Source organism: Balaenoptera physalus, assembly GCF_965194825.1.
Source record: "Balaenoptera physalus genome assembly, chromosome: 4".
Lineage (NCBI taxonomy): Eukaryota > Metazoa > Chordata > Mammalia > Artiodactyla > Balaenopteridae > Balaenoptera > Balaenoptera physalus.
The window spans coordinates 62,564,546-62,581,958 of NC_138891.1; the positions used below are offsets into that span (position 1 = coordinate 62,564,546).

Consider the following 17,413-nt stretch of genomic DNA (forward strand, 5'->3'; position numbering starts at 1 on the left):
GGTGTGTCCAGGGAGGTTGGGGGACTGGGTCCCAACATCAAGCATATGACCCTTCAGAGCCTTGAACAAGCAAAGAAATCCATACCACAGATATCTGAACCCAGCTGAAAGAGCAGAGGTTTGGAGTCAAATACACCAGAGTTCCATCCTGGTTCCACCACTGATGGCCATGTGACCTTGGAGAAGCAACACAATCTCTGTAAATGCCTGTGATCATTCCTATGCTACCATGCCACCGTGAGCATTCACGAGGTTGTGATGTAGAGAGCTGAGTAGAGCACCTGGCACATGCACGGCCCTCGATAGCTAGTCACGGCCGCAGGAGCGGTGGGAGATGTCATATTGATGTTATTAATGAAAAGGGAGAGCTGCCCTCCTCCTGGTTCCAGCCATCCCTGGGCTTGATGGGGAAGGTTCTACAGGATTACTGATGGGAGACAGAGAGGCAGCAGCACCTATTTCCCACATGGCCAAAGCAGCTACTCTTTCCTACAAGGTTAAGCTGACCTAATATGGATTATGGAACTTCAATCTTGCCCACAGATGGTGACAACCAGTTTACCTGAGTCCACAAGTGGTGAATCAAATCAATAGTCACATGTAATCAGATCAGCCAACACCCAACATCTACTTTCCCAGAAGAGACTTTGTTTTTCTGTGCCAATAGTCAGATACAGTAAATTCTGCATCCTCAGTTATTGAGGCCAGACCATGGCCATAAAGTCTGTGGCAGGGCTCTCCTTTATGGGTCAGCAGAAAGGAGTCGGGGGTTGTGTGGCAGGATAAATCCTGGGCAATGGGCTGAGACTGAGGGCACTGACAGTGGAAAGGCCAGCTGGGATAAGCATGGAAGGGGTGGTCCCGAGAACTTGGAGGCACTATGAGAATACCAAGCTGGTAGGAGAGGAATGAGCAATGAGTTGGCACCAAAGACAAACTTGGCCAATCTGAGATTTCTCCCTCCAGGCTCTAAACCTTCCTTCCCACAGCTGAGGTACAACCTCTAGCACCAATCTGGTCCTCTTGCAGGGAGGATTTAGGGATTATAGGGCAATGCTTAGAGGACAGCACTAGCCTCTCAGAATTGGTTCCCTGTGACCCTTACTCTGGTTCTGAGAGCCAAGCCTCAGCCTCCTCTCTGAAGCCCCCCATCTTATTCACAGTGTCTGCTCTCCTGCATCAACAGCCTGCTGACTAGCAGGGGACCAAACTAGCCGTGATCTTACTCCTGACTCCCAGGGCTGGCATCCTGGTCCTGAGTCCTGGCCTGTGGAAGACTCTGCTCCCACTGACTGAACCCTGCATTCCTGCCTGCTGTCTGGATCTCCCCATAATATCTGTCCTCGATTTCCCACACTACCTTCCCAACCACTTACCCTGTAAGCCACTTGACATTATTTTCAATGTCATTTTGTTCTTTCCTCCAGGAAGCCATTCTTGCCTTTCCACACCTGTTCCCACCGTCCTGAATGTCCCTATCACGGCACTTTTCACCCTCATGTAATTTATTCTAATGTCCCTGATGGCAGGGACAGCCCTTTCCTCCAATGGATCCTCAGCACCAAGAACAGTGCCTGGAGCTTGTGGGTTTCCATAAATGCTGGCTGAATGAATGAATGAATGAATGGGCAAGTTAGTTAACCCAGGACCTGATAAAGATTTTTTTTTCCCAGTCTAGATCATTGTGGTAACCAGCTTCCACAATGGCCCCCAGCAATCCCCACCTCCTGGTATTTACATCCTATGTTGTTCCCTCCACATTGTTCCTGGGTTGATCTCTATGCCAATAGAATACAATAGTGTTGGTGTACCACTTCTGAAATTAGGTTATGAAGGCACTACAGCTTCCATCTTGATAGCTCTCTCAGTCTTTCTTGGGTCATTTGCTCTAAAGGAAGACAGCTGCTACGGAGAGGCCCAAGTAGCAAGAAGCTGAGGCTTCCAGCCAACCGCCAGCAAGGAAGTGACGCCTGTCAACAATCCTGTGAGGGAAGCTGCAAGTGGATCCTCCAGACCCCTTTGAGCTTTGAGATGACTAACTGCAGCCCCAGCCAACAGCTTGACTGCAACTTCAGAAGACACCCTGCACCAGAATCACCCGGCTGAATCACTCCCAGATTCCTGCGAACTGTGAGATAATAAATGTTTGTTGTTTTAAACAGCTGTTTGGGGATAATCAGTTGCACAGCAATAGATAACTAATACAATCATCTAGTTGATGGGACTGGCTGGGTATTGAGACCTGCCTTGTAACTCGGAACCACAGGACTGCCAGATGGTGGCACCATTACCAAATTGTAAATTCAGCTACGTTTTGCAAAATATTAACCCCAAAGGCATGACAAACGCCAATCTGAAGTCAGAGATGGGCAAGTTTGTTGCAGACACAGGGAAGTAAGTGTCTGTCAAAGAATCACACGCAACAATCAGGCCTACACAGTTTATTTTCAGATTGTTAGAAGCAGAGCAAAAAAGTTTCCCCTCACTGACTACTCATTGTCCAAAGAACCTATCTGAGAGGACCAAACAGAAGTGACCAAACTGCTTGGATAAAGCTCCTCAGGGTGAGCTTCTGCCCCGCTGCCCACAGGAGTAGGTCCTCCTGACAGCACACATATCAGAGCAGCCTTTGGTATAGATCAAGTTGGTCCCTGGAAACTTAGGAGGCAATGAAATGAAGGGGTAACTTTCTCTGCCCCAAAAGACCTCTCCCAATGAAGGTACCAGCTACTACTCCTAAATCAAATGTAAATTGACATTTGCTTTTAGGGTTCTAAAACTTCCTTCTGTTACCACCTCCGTGAGTTCAGAGGAGGGACAAGGTTAAAATGGGGAGATAATGATAGGACAAGCAGGGCTAAAGTTTGGGAAAGGAAGGTTAGGAGGAGAAATGTGTTCACAGAGTATCCTCCAGGCTTACACTAGTGTCATTAGGAATAAAGCGAAGGTCACACAAGCAGCGAGAAGGCTGGGAGTTTCAGGGAATCAACTAGCAATGAGACACAACTCAGAGATCACAATGGTTGGTTGGTTCAGTTACCTAGACTATAAAATGAGGATGAGAAAATGACCTGAGCAGGATTTGGGGCAATAAGGCAGAAAAAAACTAGGACACAATGAAAAGAAAGATTTTAGCCTCAGAGAAAGAAAATGCTTGATTGTGGGAGATAGAGTACCATAAAGGAACTGAGTGAGAATAGGAACAGTCTTTATTTCTGGGGTACTTATCATGTGCCAGACACTGTGCTAGCACATCTCATTCATTATCTTATTTAATTCTCAAAACAATTCTATCAGTTGGTAGATATTGTCTTCCTCATGTTACAAGGACTGAGCCTTACAGCAGCTAAGTAGCTTGCCCAAGGTCACACTGTAGGTAAATTGTGCAGTCAAGATTAAAGCCCAGATCCACCTGACTGGGACCTCAAGTTCTTGACATTTTCTAGTTATCAGAATTCTCTCTCCTCCTAAATCCAAAGCTTATAATCCCACTCACCCACCCCCACCCCATTGCAAATACAAAAGGCAGAGCAGATATTTCATAGCAGCAGTTTTGCAGAAGACATAGTAGGGACATTTTATATAAGAGGAAAGCCTTTATCACCTGCATTTCAGGGAGTTAGGAAATGGGAAGCAGAAACAAAAATAGCAAGAATGTTGGAAGTACAGTTGATCAAGACCCTGTACTTTGTTTTTTTTTTAAGTTTTTTAAAAATTTTATTTATTTTATTTTATTTATTTTTGGCTGTGTTGGGTCTTTGTTGCTGTGCGCGGCCTTTCTCTAGTTGCGACGAGCGGGGGCTACTCTTTGTTGCGGTGCGCAGGCTCTAGGCACATGGGCTTCAGTCGTTGTGGCTCATGGGCTCAGTCGTTGTGGCTCATGGGCTTAGTTGCTCCACGGCATGTGGGATCTTCCCAGACCAGGGCTCGAACCCATGTCCCCTGCATTGGCAGGTGGATTCTTAACCACTGCACCACCAGGGAAGCCCCAAGACTGTACTTTAAATGCTGAACTGAGAGCAGTTGCAGAGATGGATCTTGTCTTCAGGAATATGAGGGCTTTCCCAGTGCTGAGCCACCTGCCAGTGACCCACATATCCAGCATGGGACCCTTGTGGTTATCTGGTCTTCCTCTGTCAGTCTGCTCATCACCCTTCATTTGCTTAGTTCTCTGTCTTCTCTGAAAGACCATAAGTTTAGTAAGGTAGAGACTGTTTTGTGGTGTTTGGTGCCATGTCTGGCATATAGTTGGTGTTCAGGATTTATTTGTGAAGAATGAAAGTGTAGCATATGAAATTATAGCACTAATGACAATATTAGAAAAAAAAAATCTCAAATTAGTGACCTTCATTTCCACCCTAAAAAACTAGACAAGGAAGAGCAAATTCAACCTGAAGTAAGCAGAAGGAAGTAGTCAAGATTAAGGTAGAAATAAATGGAATAGAAAATGTAAAGACAGTAGAGAAAGTCAAGTGAAACCAGAAGCTGGTTCTTTGAGAAAATCAATAAAATTGATAAACCTCTAACCAGACTGATCAGGAGAAAAAAGGAGACACAAATTACCAATATCTGGAATGAGAGCTATGACATCACTACAGATTCTACAGATATTAAAAAGGATAACAAGGGACTACTGTGAACAACTTTATGCCAATAAGTTCAGCAACTTCTATGAAATGGAAAATGCTTTGAGATATACAAACTACCAAAGCTCATTCTAGAAGAAATAGATAATGTGACTAGCCTCCTGTATCTATATAGCTATTAAAGAAATACAATTTGTAGTTTGAAGTTTAAAACCTTCTCACATACACAAAAAATTCCTCCTGGTTCTGATAGCATCACTGATAAATTCTACCAAATATTTAAGGATGTGTTTGCAGAGTGAATAAGTGACAATGGATCTGAGGACAACACAGAACTAGAAGAGGACAGACAGAAAAGAAGGGGCTCCCAAGGGGCCTCTGAAAGACAATTCCTAAACTATTTTGGCTAATATTTCTACCAATGGCCTAATGAAGAAGGCTTGGTAGCTAACCTCAGAACCATTGTATAGTGGTATACATGTTTGGCTGTTCATGTGTACAAACGTAACAAACTGCCCCTCTAACATTACTTACTGATTATTTTGTTCCTCTCCACTAAGCCTATTCTTGTCTTTATAAAGTTCTGAATATAACATTTCTTCTGGAATTGTTAAGGAGAACCGGGTAGATACAAATGATATGTTTATTCACCATCTTGGTACCCATTTATTCATTCAACAAACATTAATCAATCCCTTGCTATATACCAAGCAGTCTCCTAAGGTCCGGATGAAAAGTCCAATAAGACATATTTCCTACCATAACAACCTCCCTGTCTAGAGATATTTACAGATGAGGAATTCAATGGTTAATATGCAGTGGCTGGTGCTATGATAGAGCAATGCTCCAGTGCTATGAGACTGACAGAGGCCTCTGGAGGAGGTGATGCTTAAACTGAATTTTGAAGCTGGAGCAGAAGTTAACTAGATGAAGAAGAGGAAAAAGTCATTTGAGCAGCACCTGCATTAGCCTGAAGGCTGAAAAAGCACGTCCACTTTGGGGAATTACAAGCAGTGCACTCAGACTGTAGCAGGAGAGAGAGGTTGCAGATGACACTAGAGCAGCGAGGAGGGGGCCAGGCTCAGAGAGTTTAGGCAGAAGCGTGGGCTTTATCCTGAATGTGGTGGGGAGCCAGCGAAGAGGCTAAGCCCAGGAGTGAAATGATTAGGCTTGGGTTTTAGATCATCCAGCTGATGAATGAATTGCAGGGCGGCCAGACTGGGGGCAGAAAACCTAGTTTTGAGGAATTCTCAGAGGTTCAGGAAGGAAGTAATGAGAGTCTGAACCTAGGTAATGTCAGGGGAGTTATAAGAGTCTCAAGGTTTCCCCAGAGTGGACAAACTGGGAAAGCAGCAGCCCTGTGGAATGGCGACTGGACAGGGCACACTCCCTTCATGTGTGTGTCTCCCCCACCAAACTCCCGCCCTTACACAACCGGAAAGAGGAAGGATGTGCCAGGCATGGTGCTGGGTGATTTCCAGATCTCACCTAATTCTCTCAGTAGCTGTCTACCATGTAGTATTATCGGCATTTTACAGATCAGAAATCCAGGGCTTCTGGAACTGCCTGACTCAAACTGTAAACATCTACAGCATCTACTTCTTGATGCCCTAAGGATTTGTGAGCCAGTCTCACCTGTATCTCTGGGAGGTCTGCTAATTCCTTCACTTCACTGGTTATATACGGCGTCTCTCATCATCAACTCACCTCATTGCCAGAAAGGTGGTACATCCTGGCTTCCTGTAGCAGCGGGAAGACCTCTGGGCATTGCCTGATGAGAGGATCCGCTTCCACCATCTCCACAAAGTACCATGGGTCCAGAAGCGGCAAGCGCACGTTCTCCAGGACATAGGGGAGCAAGCAGAGTCGTTCTGACTGTTTGTGCCTGACCCAGCTCATCACAGTCTCAAACACCTGAGACTCTTCTGTTACATAAAGGTCATCGCTCTTCAAGATGTGGTACAGAGTATCCACAGGAAGTTCAAGGAACTCTTCGGAGTTCAGAATCTGCACAAAGTTCTGGATGATGTAACTTTGAACCTGCTTCTTTAGACTGTCCAAGGAATGTGTGTCTGCCAGCCTCAGTATTCCAACACAGTTTTCTGGGTTCAAGGCTTCTGTGAGGAAGCTCGCACAGGCATCCACCATCCGCAGGAACTAAGAGAACAGAAGGGCAGCAAATCAGGCCAGAAAATGACTAGTTCACAAGGAGGTTTATCAGTGAGTTGTGTGTAGTAGCAAAAATTTAGAAACAACCTAAGTGACCCACAATAGAGGACTAGCTAAATAAATGAAAATACATTCATATTTTTGACAGCTCTATGGTCATTAAGAAAGCATGTTGTAGAAGAATATTAAATGACATGGAAAATGTTCATAATGTATTGAGAAATCCATTCACTGAATCTTGATCAAGTGTCTAGATTTAATCAGCAATTTACAGGAAACATAGGGGAAAGAGGAACATCTTAAATGACACCATGCGAATACAATAAGCAAAACCCAGACTGTGGGAAACTCTACAGAGCAACCAGTTCAGTTTCTTCAACAAATACATCAAAAGGGGAAAGAGAGAAAGGGGGGTGGGGCAGGGAGGGAGAGCCGAAGCTCTCCCTCGAAAAGAGATTTAAAAGATATATCAACCTACTACAAAGTATGCAGCTTATTTGGATCCCTGATTTAAACAAAATTTTAGAAGAGAAATGTTTACAGTGACCAACATTTGGTGATATGAAGCAATTATTATTAATTTTAAGTGTGGTAATCGTGTTGTGGTTATGCTTAAAGAAAACTCATCTTTTGGAGCTATATACTGAAATATTTTCAGGTGAAATGAGAAGGCACTTCACAAAGTCATACATACATTATGATCCTCTTTTTATAAAGAAAAATATATATTGAATATAGGCATAAAAAAAGACTGAAGTATATAAACCAAAATATTAACAGTTGTTATCTCTGTGTATCAGGTATCTTGGGACAAATTATGCTGCAGTAGCAAACAACCCTCAAATCTCACGGGCTCACAACAATAAATGTTATTTCTCACTCACATTACAGGGCTCACAGGGCTCTTCAGTCCAAGACCAAGGATGATGGAAAAGCTCTTGACATGCCAGTTTTGTGACAGAAGGAGAAAAAAGATGGCAAACCACACAAAGGCTCTTAAAACTTTTGCTCAGAGGTGGCACATGCCATTTCCACTCACACTTAACTGGCCAGAGTAAGTCACGGGGCAAAATTTGTTGTCAAGGCAACAATAATCCTCCCACAGAAACAGGTCCCATAGGAATAGATGGAATATACTGTATAAATAATAAAAGGCACCACACTCTGTAATAACACTATGAGATTTTTTTTTCTCTTTTTCCGTTTTTTTCTTTCATTTATTTATTTATTTATTTGGCCGAGCAGTGCAGCATGTGGGATCTCAGTTCCGACCAGGGATCAAACCTGTGCCCCCTTCATTGGAAGCATGGAGTCTTAACCACTGGACTGCCTGGGAAGTTCTGAGACTTTTTTTTCTTATTTTGTTTATTTATATACTTTTTAAATCTTCTAAAATGAATAAGTAACACTTTTGTAATAAAAAATTAATTTGTAAAATTGATTGGCTTCCATGTCTTATTTTTAAATTATCATCATCTTCATAAGAATGAGTCCCATATGCGTATACAGCACTTTTACAGCTTACAAAGTCCTTTTGTATTTATCATATTATTTAATACTCATTTTACAGATGAGATGTCTCAAATGCACCTGTCCATTCTATTTGCTGCTCTCTGGAGCTTAGCTTTGAAAGAGTTTAACTTCCTACCTTCCCTCCTTGTCCACTGGGCCCTTTAGAGGGTCAAGTTCTCAATGTTCTTGGTTTGATCAGTTAGAAGAAGGATGGAAAGAGGGAGGCTGAGGGGACAGGGCCTGTTGGGGAGGGCTGGTCTGAAGACGGGGCCTATTGAGAGTACAGACGGGCAGACCTGACCAAGTGGGAGGGTGCAGCCTGCAGAGGAGAAACTCTAATGACAGGAGCTGGGGGTGGTAGGGTTATGGGGCCTGAAGGGAGGGGACAGGACCGGTCTTAGGGTGGACCATATCGACTTAGGCTTTGTTCTTCACTCCAGAGCATTCTAGGGGGCACACGTCCCTAATATGGGGGGATCAATCCCAATTGCAAAATATTATCATACCCTGTCAGACCACACTTTTCAATTGTCAATTCAGAAAACGCTGACCTGATCGTCAATGTTGGAGAAAGCCTAAATTCTTCCTCAGACCACCCTGTGTGCTGGCCCCAACGGCCTGCAGATCTGCTCCTTGCATGAGCAACTGAGCAAACAGTTGAGACTGAGAAATCTAACACCTGTTTAGTTGTTTGCAGATTTTCAGTTCAAAGAGTAAAAATATAAAACCGAGACCAAGGCTCGCTGAGCCCTCAGAAGCTGTAACCAGAGCCCTCTGCGGCTCTGCCCACAGAGACATCATGAGGGCTGAAAGGGAACTCACTTAGATGGCAGCCTCCAGAGCAAAACGGCAGGTACACCTTGCCAGCATTTGCCTGAGAGAAAGATGATATGAAAATCAAAGAGATTTTCTAAATATGTAGCCTGTCTCTGGGCGGCCACCTAAGAACCTGGTAACAAGGTTGCCTCTGGGAAGTGGAACTGGTGGGCAGAGTGAGGGTAGAGAGGGAGAATTACTTTTCACTGTTTACCTTTTTGTACCCCCTCCAACTGGGTGCCATGTGGAGGAATTATCTATTTAAAATAAATGACATTTCTCACAAGTAGAGAAAATACTAGAAGGGAATACCTCAAAATGCTAATAGTGGTTATCTCAATAGAGTTTTGTAGATAAAGTTATGACAGTAATTTGTTTTTTAGACCTTGCTGCACAGACCAAGTTTTCTACACTGAGCATGAAGTTGCTTTTAAAATCAGGAAAAAATAAAATAAATACTTTCTTGTGATTTTCAAGTACACAATGAGAAAATAAAATAAAATGTAAAAAAAAAAAAAAAGGGCTTCCCTGGTGGCGCAGTGGTTGAGAGTCTGCCTGCCAATGCAGGGGACACGGGTTCGGGCCCTGGTCTGGGAAGACCCCACATGCCGCGGAGCATCTAGGCCCGTGAGCCACAATTACTGAGCCTGCGCGTCTGGAGCCTGTGCTCCGCAACAAGAGAGGCCGTGATAGTGAGAGGCCCGCGCAATGCGATGAAGAGTGGCCCCCGCTTGCCACAACTAGAGAAAGCCCTCGCAGAGAAACGAAGACCCAACACAGCCAAAAATAAATAAATAAATAAAATTAAAAAAAAAAAGAGCACATACTATGTGCCAGGCCCTTTATGTTTACCAGCTCATTTAATACAACAATACTATAAAGTAGATATTTATTATCATTGCTGTTTTATAGATGAGGAACAGATTCAGAGAAGTGAGGTAATTTCCTCAGAGACTTACAATGAGAGGTAGAGCTAAAATTTGAAATAGTCTTTCTCAGTCCAAAAATGCATGTTTTTACGTTATTTCAAGTTGCCTCCGGTCAAATAGTGTGTGCATGGGACAAGGGCTTGGCAGATGCCGAGGGTCATTTGCACACTTCACTGGAAAACTCAGATGGTCTGATCTGTCCAGACCGAGGAAGGCCTGGCTGATAAGATGCCAGTTGCTACCCCTGTGTGATGACCACCAATGAGCAAAGAAGGGAACAAGGAAGGAGAATAAAATCAAGTACCAAAGCTCACACGTGTGAACAACAGTGACCCAGACGTGTCTCTCCCCACTCAGAAACCATTCATCCACCTGTTCTTTTCCCTAATATGTATTGAGCATTATTAGATCATAGGCCCTCAACAAGGGCTGGGGGTACAGAGGGGAGCAGAAAGAGACACAGTGCCTGTGCTCATCGGGGAAGGTAGACCAGTGCGGGAGGCAAGCAGGAATCAAATAATCACACGGAATGTGTAGAGTTACAGCTATAGGATAAACACTGTGTAACAGTTCAGTGATTCCACTGCCTGGACTGAGAAAGTCCACCCCTACCCCTCAAGCTGTGCCCAGTGTGGCTCTAAGTCAGCACTGGGACTCTCCCTGATGGAGTCACACCTGTCTACTCACCTTCTCCAAATAGCCCTAAGCTCACCTGTCACAGTGCCTTTCTATGCTCACACCATTTCCTCAGCCAGGACTACCTTTGCCCCTCATCACTACCTGCTAAAATCCTGCTCTCCTCACCCAAGCAAGTCTGACTCTGGGGCCCCACTTTTAGAGAAAGGACTCAGGATAGCTTATCCTAATTGCAACTGAGAACTCCCCTTTTAAGTTTACCTCAAAAGGAAGGAAGAATGAGTACCATGGCCATCACTTTATCTACACAGGGCTGTTTCCTTCATTCAGAGTTGTTAGATCTGGGACCAACGGATGCTCCAGAGAGTTTATGAACCCCTACGTTGTATGCAAACATTTGTTTGCACATGTGACATTTTTCTGGGAATTGTGTTTGCGGGAGACGCTGGGTGGCTCTCTGGTATCCATCCACCAGAGGACAAAGCCAATACAAGAGGGAGAGCCAACCTGAAGGACCAGAAAGACACAGAGCTAGAGTCTTAATCAGACTGTGCTTTGAGCCTTCCCTGCCTCTGGACATTTTAAATTCTGGGTCGATACCTGGTTAAGAAGGAAGAAGGGGAGTGGAAGAGAAGGGAAGGGAAAAGAAGTGGAGAAATCCTACCTATTCATGAAGTTCTTTCTGAAAAGCCACTTCCTCCTTCATGGTTTCTTCAACTGCCCAACATGGAATCAATTCCTCCCTCCTCTGGGCTCTACTAGGCAACTCACTTGCCCCTCTAGCAGAACACTGTACTGCCTTGTACTATGGTCAAGCATCTCAAGGGCAGGTTCTAGGTCATCCGTGTGTTTTTATTTCCAGCAGCACCTAGCACAAACTCTGGCAAAAGGAGAGAAAGAAGGGAAGGAGAGAGAGAGAGAAAGAAAATATTTTTCAGATACCTAGTAGGTACCAAGATCTGTACTAGACAATTTCCCATGCATTAGTTTGTTTAACGAATAAATTTTATTTTTTAATGAATATATTTTAAGTATGTATTAATATTGCCATTTGTACAGAGGAGGAAACAGAGCATTCAAAGAGTTGAGTGTGTTGCCCAAGGTCACACAGCTGGTAGGTGGTAGAAGTGATACTGGAGATCACCTGGCTAATTATTCTCACTGAGCATCACCCTGCCTTTGTGACTGTTGCATTGTTGAGCTAACAAAATTCCAGGAGAGTCTGAAGAGGCCTTATGAGGAGAAGGGTGAGTGGGGGTTCTCCAAGTTGCCTACATTCCCTCCAAAATATGCTTCAATAAACACTTTTGAGTGTGAGGGTTGTGTAGGGCAGCATCATGGGATTCCAACCAATGGCTGGGAAACTGCTGATGTGCAGGGCAGTCATGGGGACAAGAACTTGTTCTCTTTAAAAATATCTGGTTTTGCTTCTTCATATTTAAGATTATTTAGGACTTTAGGGTAAGTTTTCTGTCTCAGCCTGTCCCAGTGACACATGAACTTGTTTATTAAAGCTGAGTGATGACAGATAATGGCAACAGATAGTCAACTTCCTATTTGGGAGAACATGTGAGCAAAAATTTACACCCAGGCACCTGACTCTCTAACAGGGAGACTAAAAATACAATCAAAGAAACCACTTGAAACATGGTTGCAGTTCCCATGAGAAATGTCTGCCTCAAAGAGAATGCACCCCTCCCTCCCCATCTCTACTGCCCCTCTTCTGCTTCCCTTTATGCTCTCCAAAACCAGGCATCCTGAAGAACTTCACCACTGTAATTCCACAGCTCACTAGAGGTTCCTTCCACTCCAGAATAACTGAAGTACTATTTTGGTCCAAATCAGGGATTCCATTGACCATAGTCCCTACGTGGCCTTGGAGTTCTTGCAAAGGGTCTATAAAGACATTGATATTCTTACCTTCAAGTCCCAACAAATCAGTATATGTGAAGAGTGTGTTAGCTGTTGATGAGATGAATAAAATTCAAATTTATTTGAAAGTGTTTCTGAATTCTTTGTGAACTTTTGTCACTATTTTTGTCTTCCCAGACAATAGATACTAAACGTAAAGCCATTCTCTTGTGAGGTCTGTATTGGTATTAAAGAGGGGTCTTCATACAAATTGTAAATTACCACTGATCCTAATCTTCCACCTTTGCCTCTCCCTCCCTCTCAAGCCAGACACCCGCCTCTGACTCTGCAGGAATACACTCTCCCACCCCTTGGATGGCCTCTGCTCCCTCCAGACTTTCAGTCCTTCCTCTAGACTTGACTGAAAGGTCTGCCGGTTCCTGAAAGCTATACAGGGTGGGCAGGAAAGGAAGGAGCTAAGACCTGCGAAAGGCCCACTCACTAAGGGGGGCAGGTTCTGGGGGACTGGGGCACTTAGAGGTGCACCTACCTCAGAAGTGGAATCAGAGGGAAAGGGGAGGGGCAGTGCCCAAGGGAGTGGCAAGTTTGGTAGAGACTCAGGCAACAGACAGCCCCTGAGTGCCCAGAGGACATAGTGGGGGCCCCAACAGGCTAGCAGGGTGCAACAGGGGATATATGTAGGCTACACTAAGATTCAAGGGGATACATGTGGGTCACACTAAGATTCAAGGGGCAAGTCACAGCTGCGGCTTAGTGACTCAGCCTAGGGAGAGGGTGAAGGTCAGGGAGGGACATCATTGTAAGGATTAAATAGAATGATTGTGTCTGGGATGTGGTTGAGGCTCAGGATGTTGGGGAGTTGAGTATGTGTGCGTGTGTGTGTGTGTGTGTGGACACGTGTGTAGGGCACAGAAGAACATACCTAAGCAGGAGCCAAGTCCTGAGAAGCAGGTCTATGAATGCAGACAGCTGCAATAGGTGGGGTAGCAGGTAGAGAAGGTGAAACCTTAAGTCTTTGCTTACAAGTTCCTTCTGCCTGGAATACGTTCCCCCAAACCTAACTGCCACTTGTTGAAATCCTACCCATTCTATGAAGTCCACCTCCTTCAGAGCCAGAAATTTCTCAATTTCTACATTCTGCCTTGGGGTCTGGAAGCTCATTGGGAATCCTCGTTTTTGAGGCTTCAAGGGTAGTAAATGGAGGCAGGTACAGGAGCCAGAAGTTCTGGGTTTAGACCCCAGATCAAAGCTCCACCACTTGATGAGCTGGATTCTCTCTGAGCCACAGTCTCCTCATCTGGAAAGTGTTGGGAATAATAAACCCACCTTACAGGTTCATTAGGAGGATGTTACCTGGCTTGCTCACTCTCAGAAATACTGTCAATATCAAATGGGATCATGTAGGGGAAAGAACATGATAAATTGCTACTTAAATGTGATTTATATTTACAATTTTTATCTTTATTTCCCTTTGATAGTGTCTCACAAAGTGCCTTGAACATAGCAGATACTCAGTAATTTGTGGTAGTTAGGTAGCAGAAAAAGTCAGAATCTGGTAGCAACATGGATTGTATTACAACTAAAACCCCACATCCCACTTCCTTATTCCACAATCTATAAACAGCAACTAGGGCATTCCAGGCTTACTTACTCAGGGAAGGGTGAAAGGGTAGATGAAAGAAGGCAGTTTTGGCTTTTGTGTTTCTAAATACACTTTTAGAACTTACACTAGAAAAATAGTTTTGAAACACCGATTAGTGGTAATAACTGGGCCCTTTGACCTTCAAAATCCAGAATCCTAAAGAGTGTGTGCAAAGGTTTATGCCAAAACAGTAGAAATAGGAGAATGGATGATAATATAAGAGTCAGCTTTTCCCACACTGGAGGAAATAACGATTCTCAGGCCTGAAAGAGAGAGGAGAAAGGGGAAGTCTAGTAATGGAGTGAGAAGCAGGTGTGGGTCCCTGGGATGGTTCCTCTGTCTCAGTGCAGGCCAGAACTCCAGAGTAAGGGGGATGCTGGAAGCCCTTAGAGGCTGTGGATATGAGAACAAAAGAACATGTACCCCGACTGCCGAGATGAAATCAGAAAAGCAGCAGGCCAGTAGAGCAGCAGCAGAAGAGAAACTGGAGTGTGTTGTTTCTAGACAAAGCGGGTCTAGGGCAGCTGCTCCGAGTTCTCTACAGTTCCAGATTGGCACAGGAGAGGAAACGGATGCTTCTTGTGTTGCCCCTGAGAGGGACATGGAAATACTGAGGATTGGCAGACTTGAAGAGGCCTTGAGAACAGGACAAAGAAAATGCAAAATGACCAGCAAGGACTGATGGCCAGAACCAGGTGGGACGGGGGACTTTCAGTTGATGCCAATGGGGAAGGGGTTGATGATCGAGAGAGGGACCGATGGGAATGTAGACACTCCAGGAGGTGTCAGCATGGACCAATGATGCAAATGACCACGGTAAGCCTGAGCCAGATACCCCTTTCTACAACGTTCTGGCACTGTGTAAATGCACCCTGCAAATATATAAGCAACCCAAATCCTGAACTGATAAGGCCTTCCTGAAGTGGGTTGTCATAAAGTTGACTACAGCTTCTGCCACTGGTAGAATGGGAAGCTCAGAATAGAGATTTAAGTTCCATGTTAGAAAAATAATAGGTTTAGAAAGACAAATATCATATGATATCACTTACATGTGGAATCTAAAAAAATGATACAAATGAACTTATTTACAAAACAGAAATAGACTCATAGACATAGGAAACAAACTTATGATTACCAAAGGGGATGGGGGGTGCGGGGAGAGATAAATTAGGAGTTTGGGATTAACATATACACACTTCTATATATAAAATAGGTAAACAACAAGGACCTACTGTATAGCACAGGGAACTATACTCAATATCTTGTAATAACCTATAATGGAAAAGAATCTGAAAAAGAATATACATATATATACACATATATATGTATAACTGAATCACTTTGCTATACATTTGAAACTAGCACACTATAAATTAACTGTATTTCAATAATAAATAAAAAAACACAAAAAAATATAAAAATAATAGGTTAAATCACACTTTTTTTTTGCACACCTGAGTTTGTAGCCTAAGATTTAGACCCCTATACTAATTGGAATTCAAGCAAAATACAAAATTCGAAAACAGGCAAAACTAATCCATGGTGGCATGGCTAGAGTAGTAGTTACCCCTGGGGAGGTACTTCCTGGGGAGGGCATGAGGGAGCATTTTGAGATGCCAGGAATGCTCTAGAGCTTGATCTGGGTGGTGGTTACAAGGTTCTATACCTATATAAGAAAAATCATCAAGCTGTACACTTAAGATATGCACATTTTACTGAACGTAAGTTATACCTAAAAATTTAAAAGAGCAAACATTGAGATCAAACACAGAAATGCAAAGTTAAGAGAGATGCTCTGTGGGCAGCAGCAGGCTCACTGGGGAGACACCTGGGAACCCCAAGTGTCCAAGGTTCCCCAGAGGGAGTTGGGTAAAAGGGTTTGCAGCTGTGCTGGTCACAGAGCACCATACTACAGGCCCCAGCTGCCTTCAGGATCATGGCTTGTTTCAGGCCTCGCTCTGAGGGGTGGACACAGTATGTGCAGTGAAGAACACACAGGCTATGCACAGGAGTTAACTCAGCCTCCTCCTTTTCATTAGCCGTGAAACCCTGAGCATTTCCTCAGCATTGTTGAATCTTATTTCCCTCGTCTATAAACTGGGGGTAAAAATACCTACCTCATTTTAAATGAGATAATACAGGCAAAATAGTTGTTCTGAAATACTCTGAAAACGGCAACCATTACTGTCCTGTAGACCCAGGAAATTAACCCTGATTTCTTAACACTCACAGTAGCCACACAGTATCACTGATTGACAAGGGGAATGTGTGGGAGTGGGTGCATCAGACAGTCAACAGGTTGATTTTATCTGGATGGTGGTAAAGAAAGCGTTGGGTTGGTTTTCTTGCCTAGATCAACTGGCTATTCTGATGTTGAGTAGACATAATCTGTGGGCCCCTGTCAATAAGAACAGAAATTCATCTGTACCTTACAGTAGTGGGACCTACTTTTACCTAGGTGCCTGGCTCTTAGTAGGTGCTTAAAAATGAACAAGTATCAGTATTAGCCTGTGGAATACTTCCTCCTCTACTAGCCCATGGCATTTCCAAGAGCCAGAATTGGGCTTCTCAGTGTCCTGTTATAGGAGGTCAGACAAATTTTGATGGCATCTTGAGCAGGTCCTCATATTCAGCTAGTGATGAACAACAAGAGCACCACATATTCACTGGCTCAACATGGTACATTTATGTACCATGTTCCAAGTACTGGGAAGCCAAGACGCCAACCCAGGCTATCAAGTCGGCCACTGACCACATGGCTACCTCATCATATAGGTCTCACCAGCATCCATCCTGTCATTAGCGAAAGATATAATAGGAAAATAAGCAATGCCAGGACTTTCACCAAAGTCCCCTCAGACTGCCACCATGATGAAAGTTACATCACCTCCCCACGGGGTGCTGTGTAGACACCACATGGGCCTTCTCAGGCTCGGCCCAGATGATCAGGCTGCCACTCCGACATCCCTCTTTCTTTCCTCGCTTCAGCCTTAGGGACTCAGCCTGACCTCCTTTTTCATCCAAGCCCCTTCTAACCAGCTGCTCTGTATCTCGGGGATCCTTCCATCTGACACTAAATGCAGGATGAGTATGGTCTCCCTGACCTCACATCTTCTTGCTGCCCTGAAGATAAGCTCACAAGCCCTTATTCTTCCATGAGGTTTTAATAATAAAAATGAAACTAACAGATAAGGCAAACTTCCCCAAACAAACATGGCAAAGTCCTCCAAGATTAAAAAATTGCCCAAGTT

General features: G+C 44.1%; 1 protein-coding gene across 1 annotated transcript in view; it reads right to left on the minus strand.

Annotated features, from left to right (window-relative positions):
* The window catches only part of KLHL6 (kelch like family member 6), a 124,468-nt gene that overhangs the window by 20,849 nt on the left and 86,206 nt on the right, over positions 1 to 17,413 (minus strand). The window contains exon 5 of the mRNA XM_082459965.1: positions 6,294 to 6,743. Coding sequence (XP_082316091.1) covers positions 6,294 to 6,743 — 450 coding nt within the window. The remainder of the gene's footprint in view (positions 1 to 6,293; positions 6,744 to 17,413) is intronic.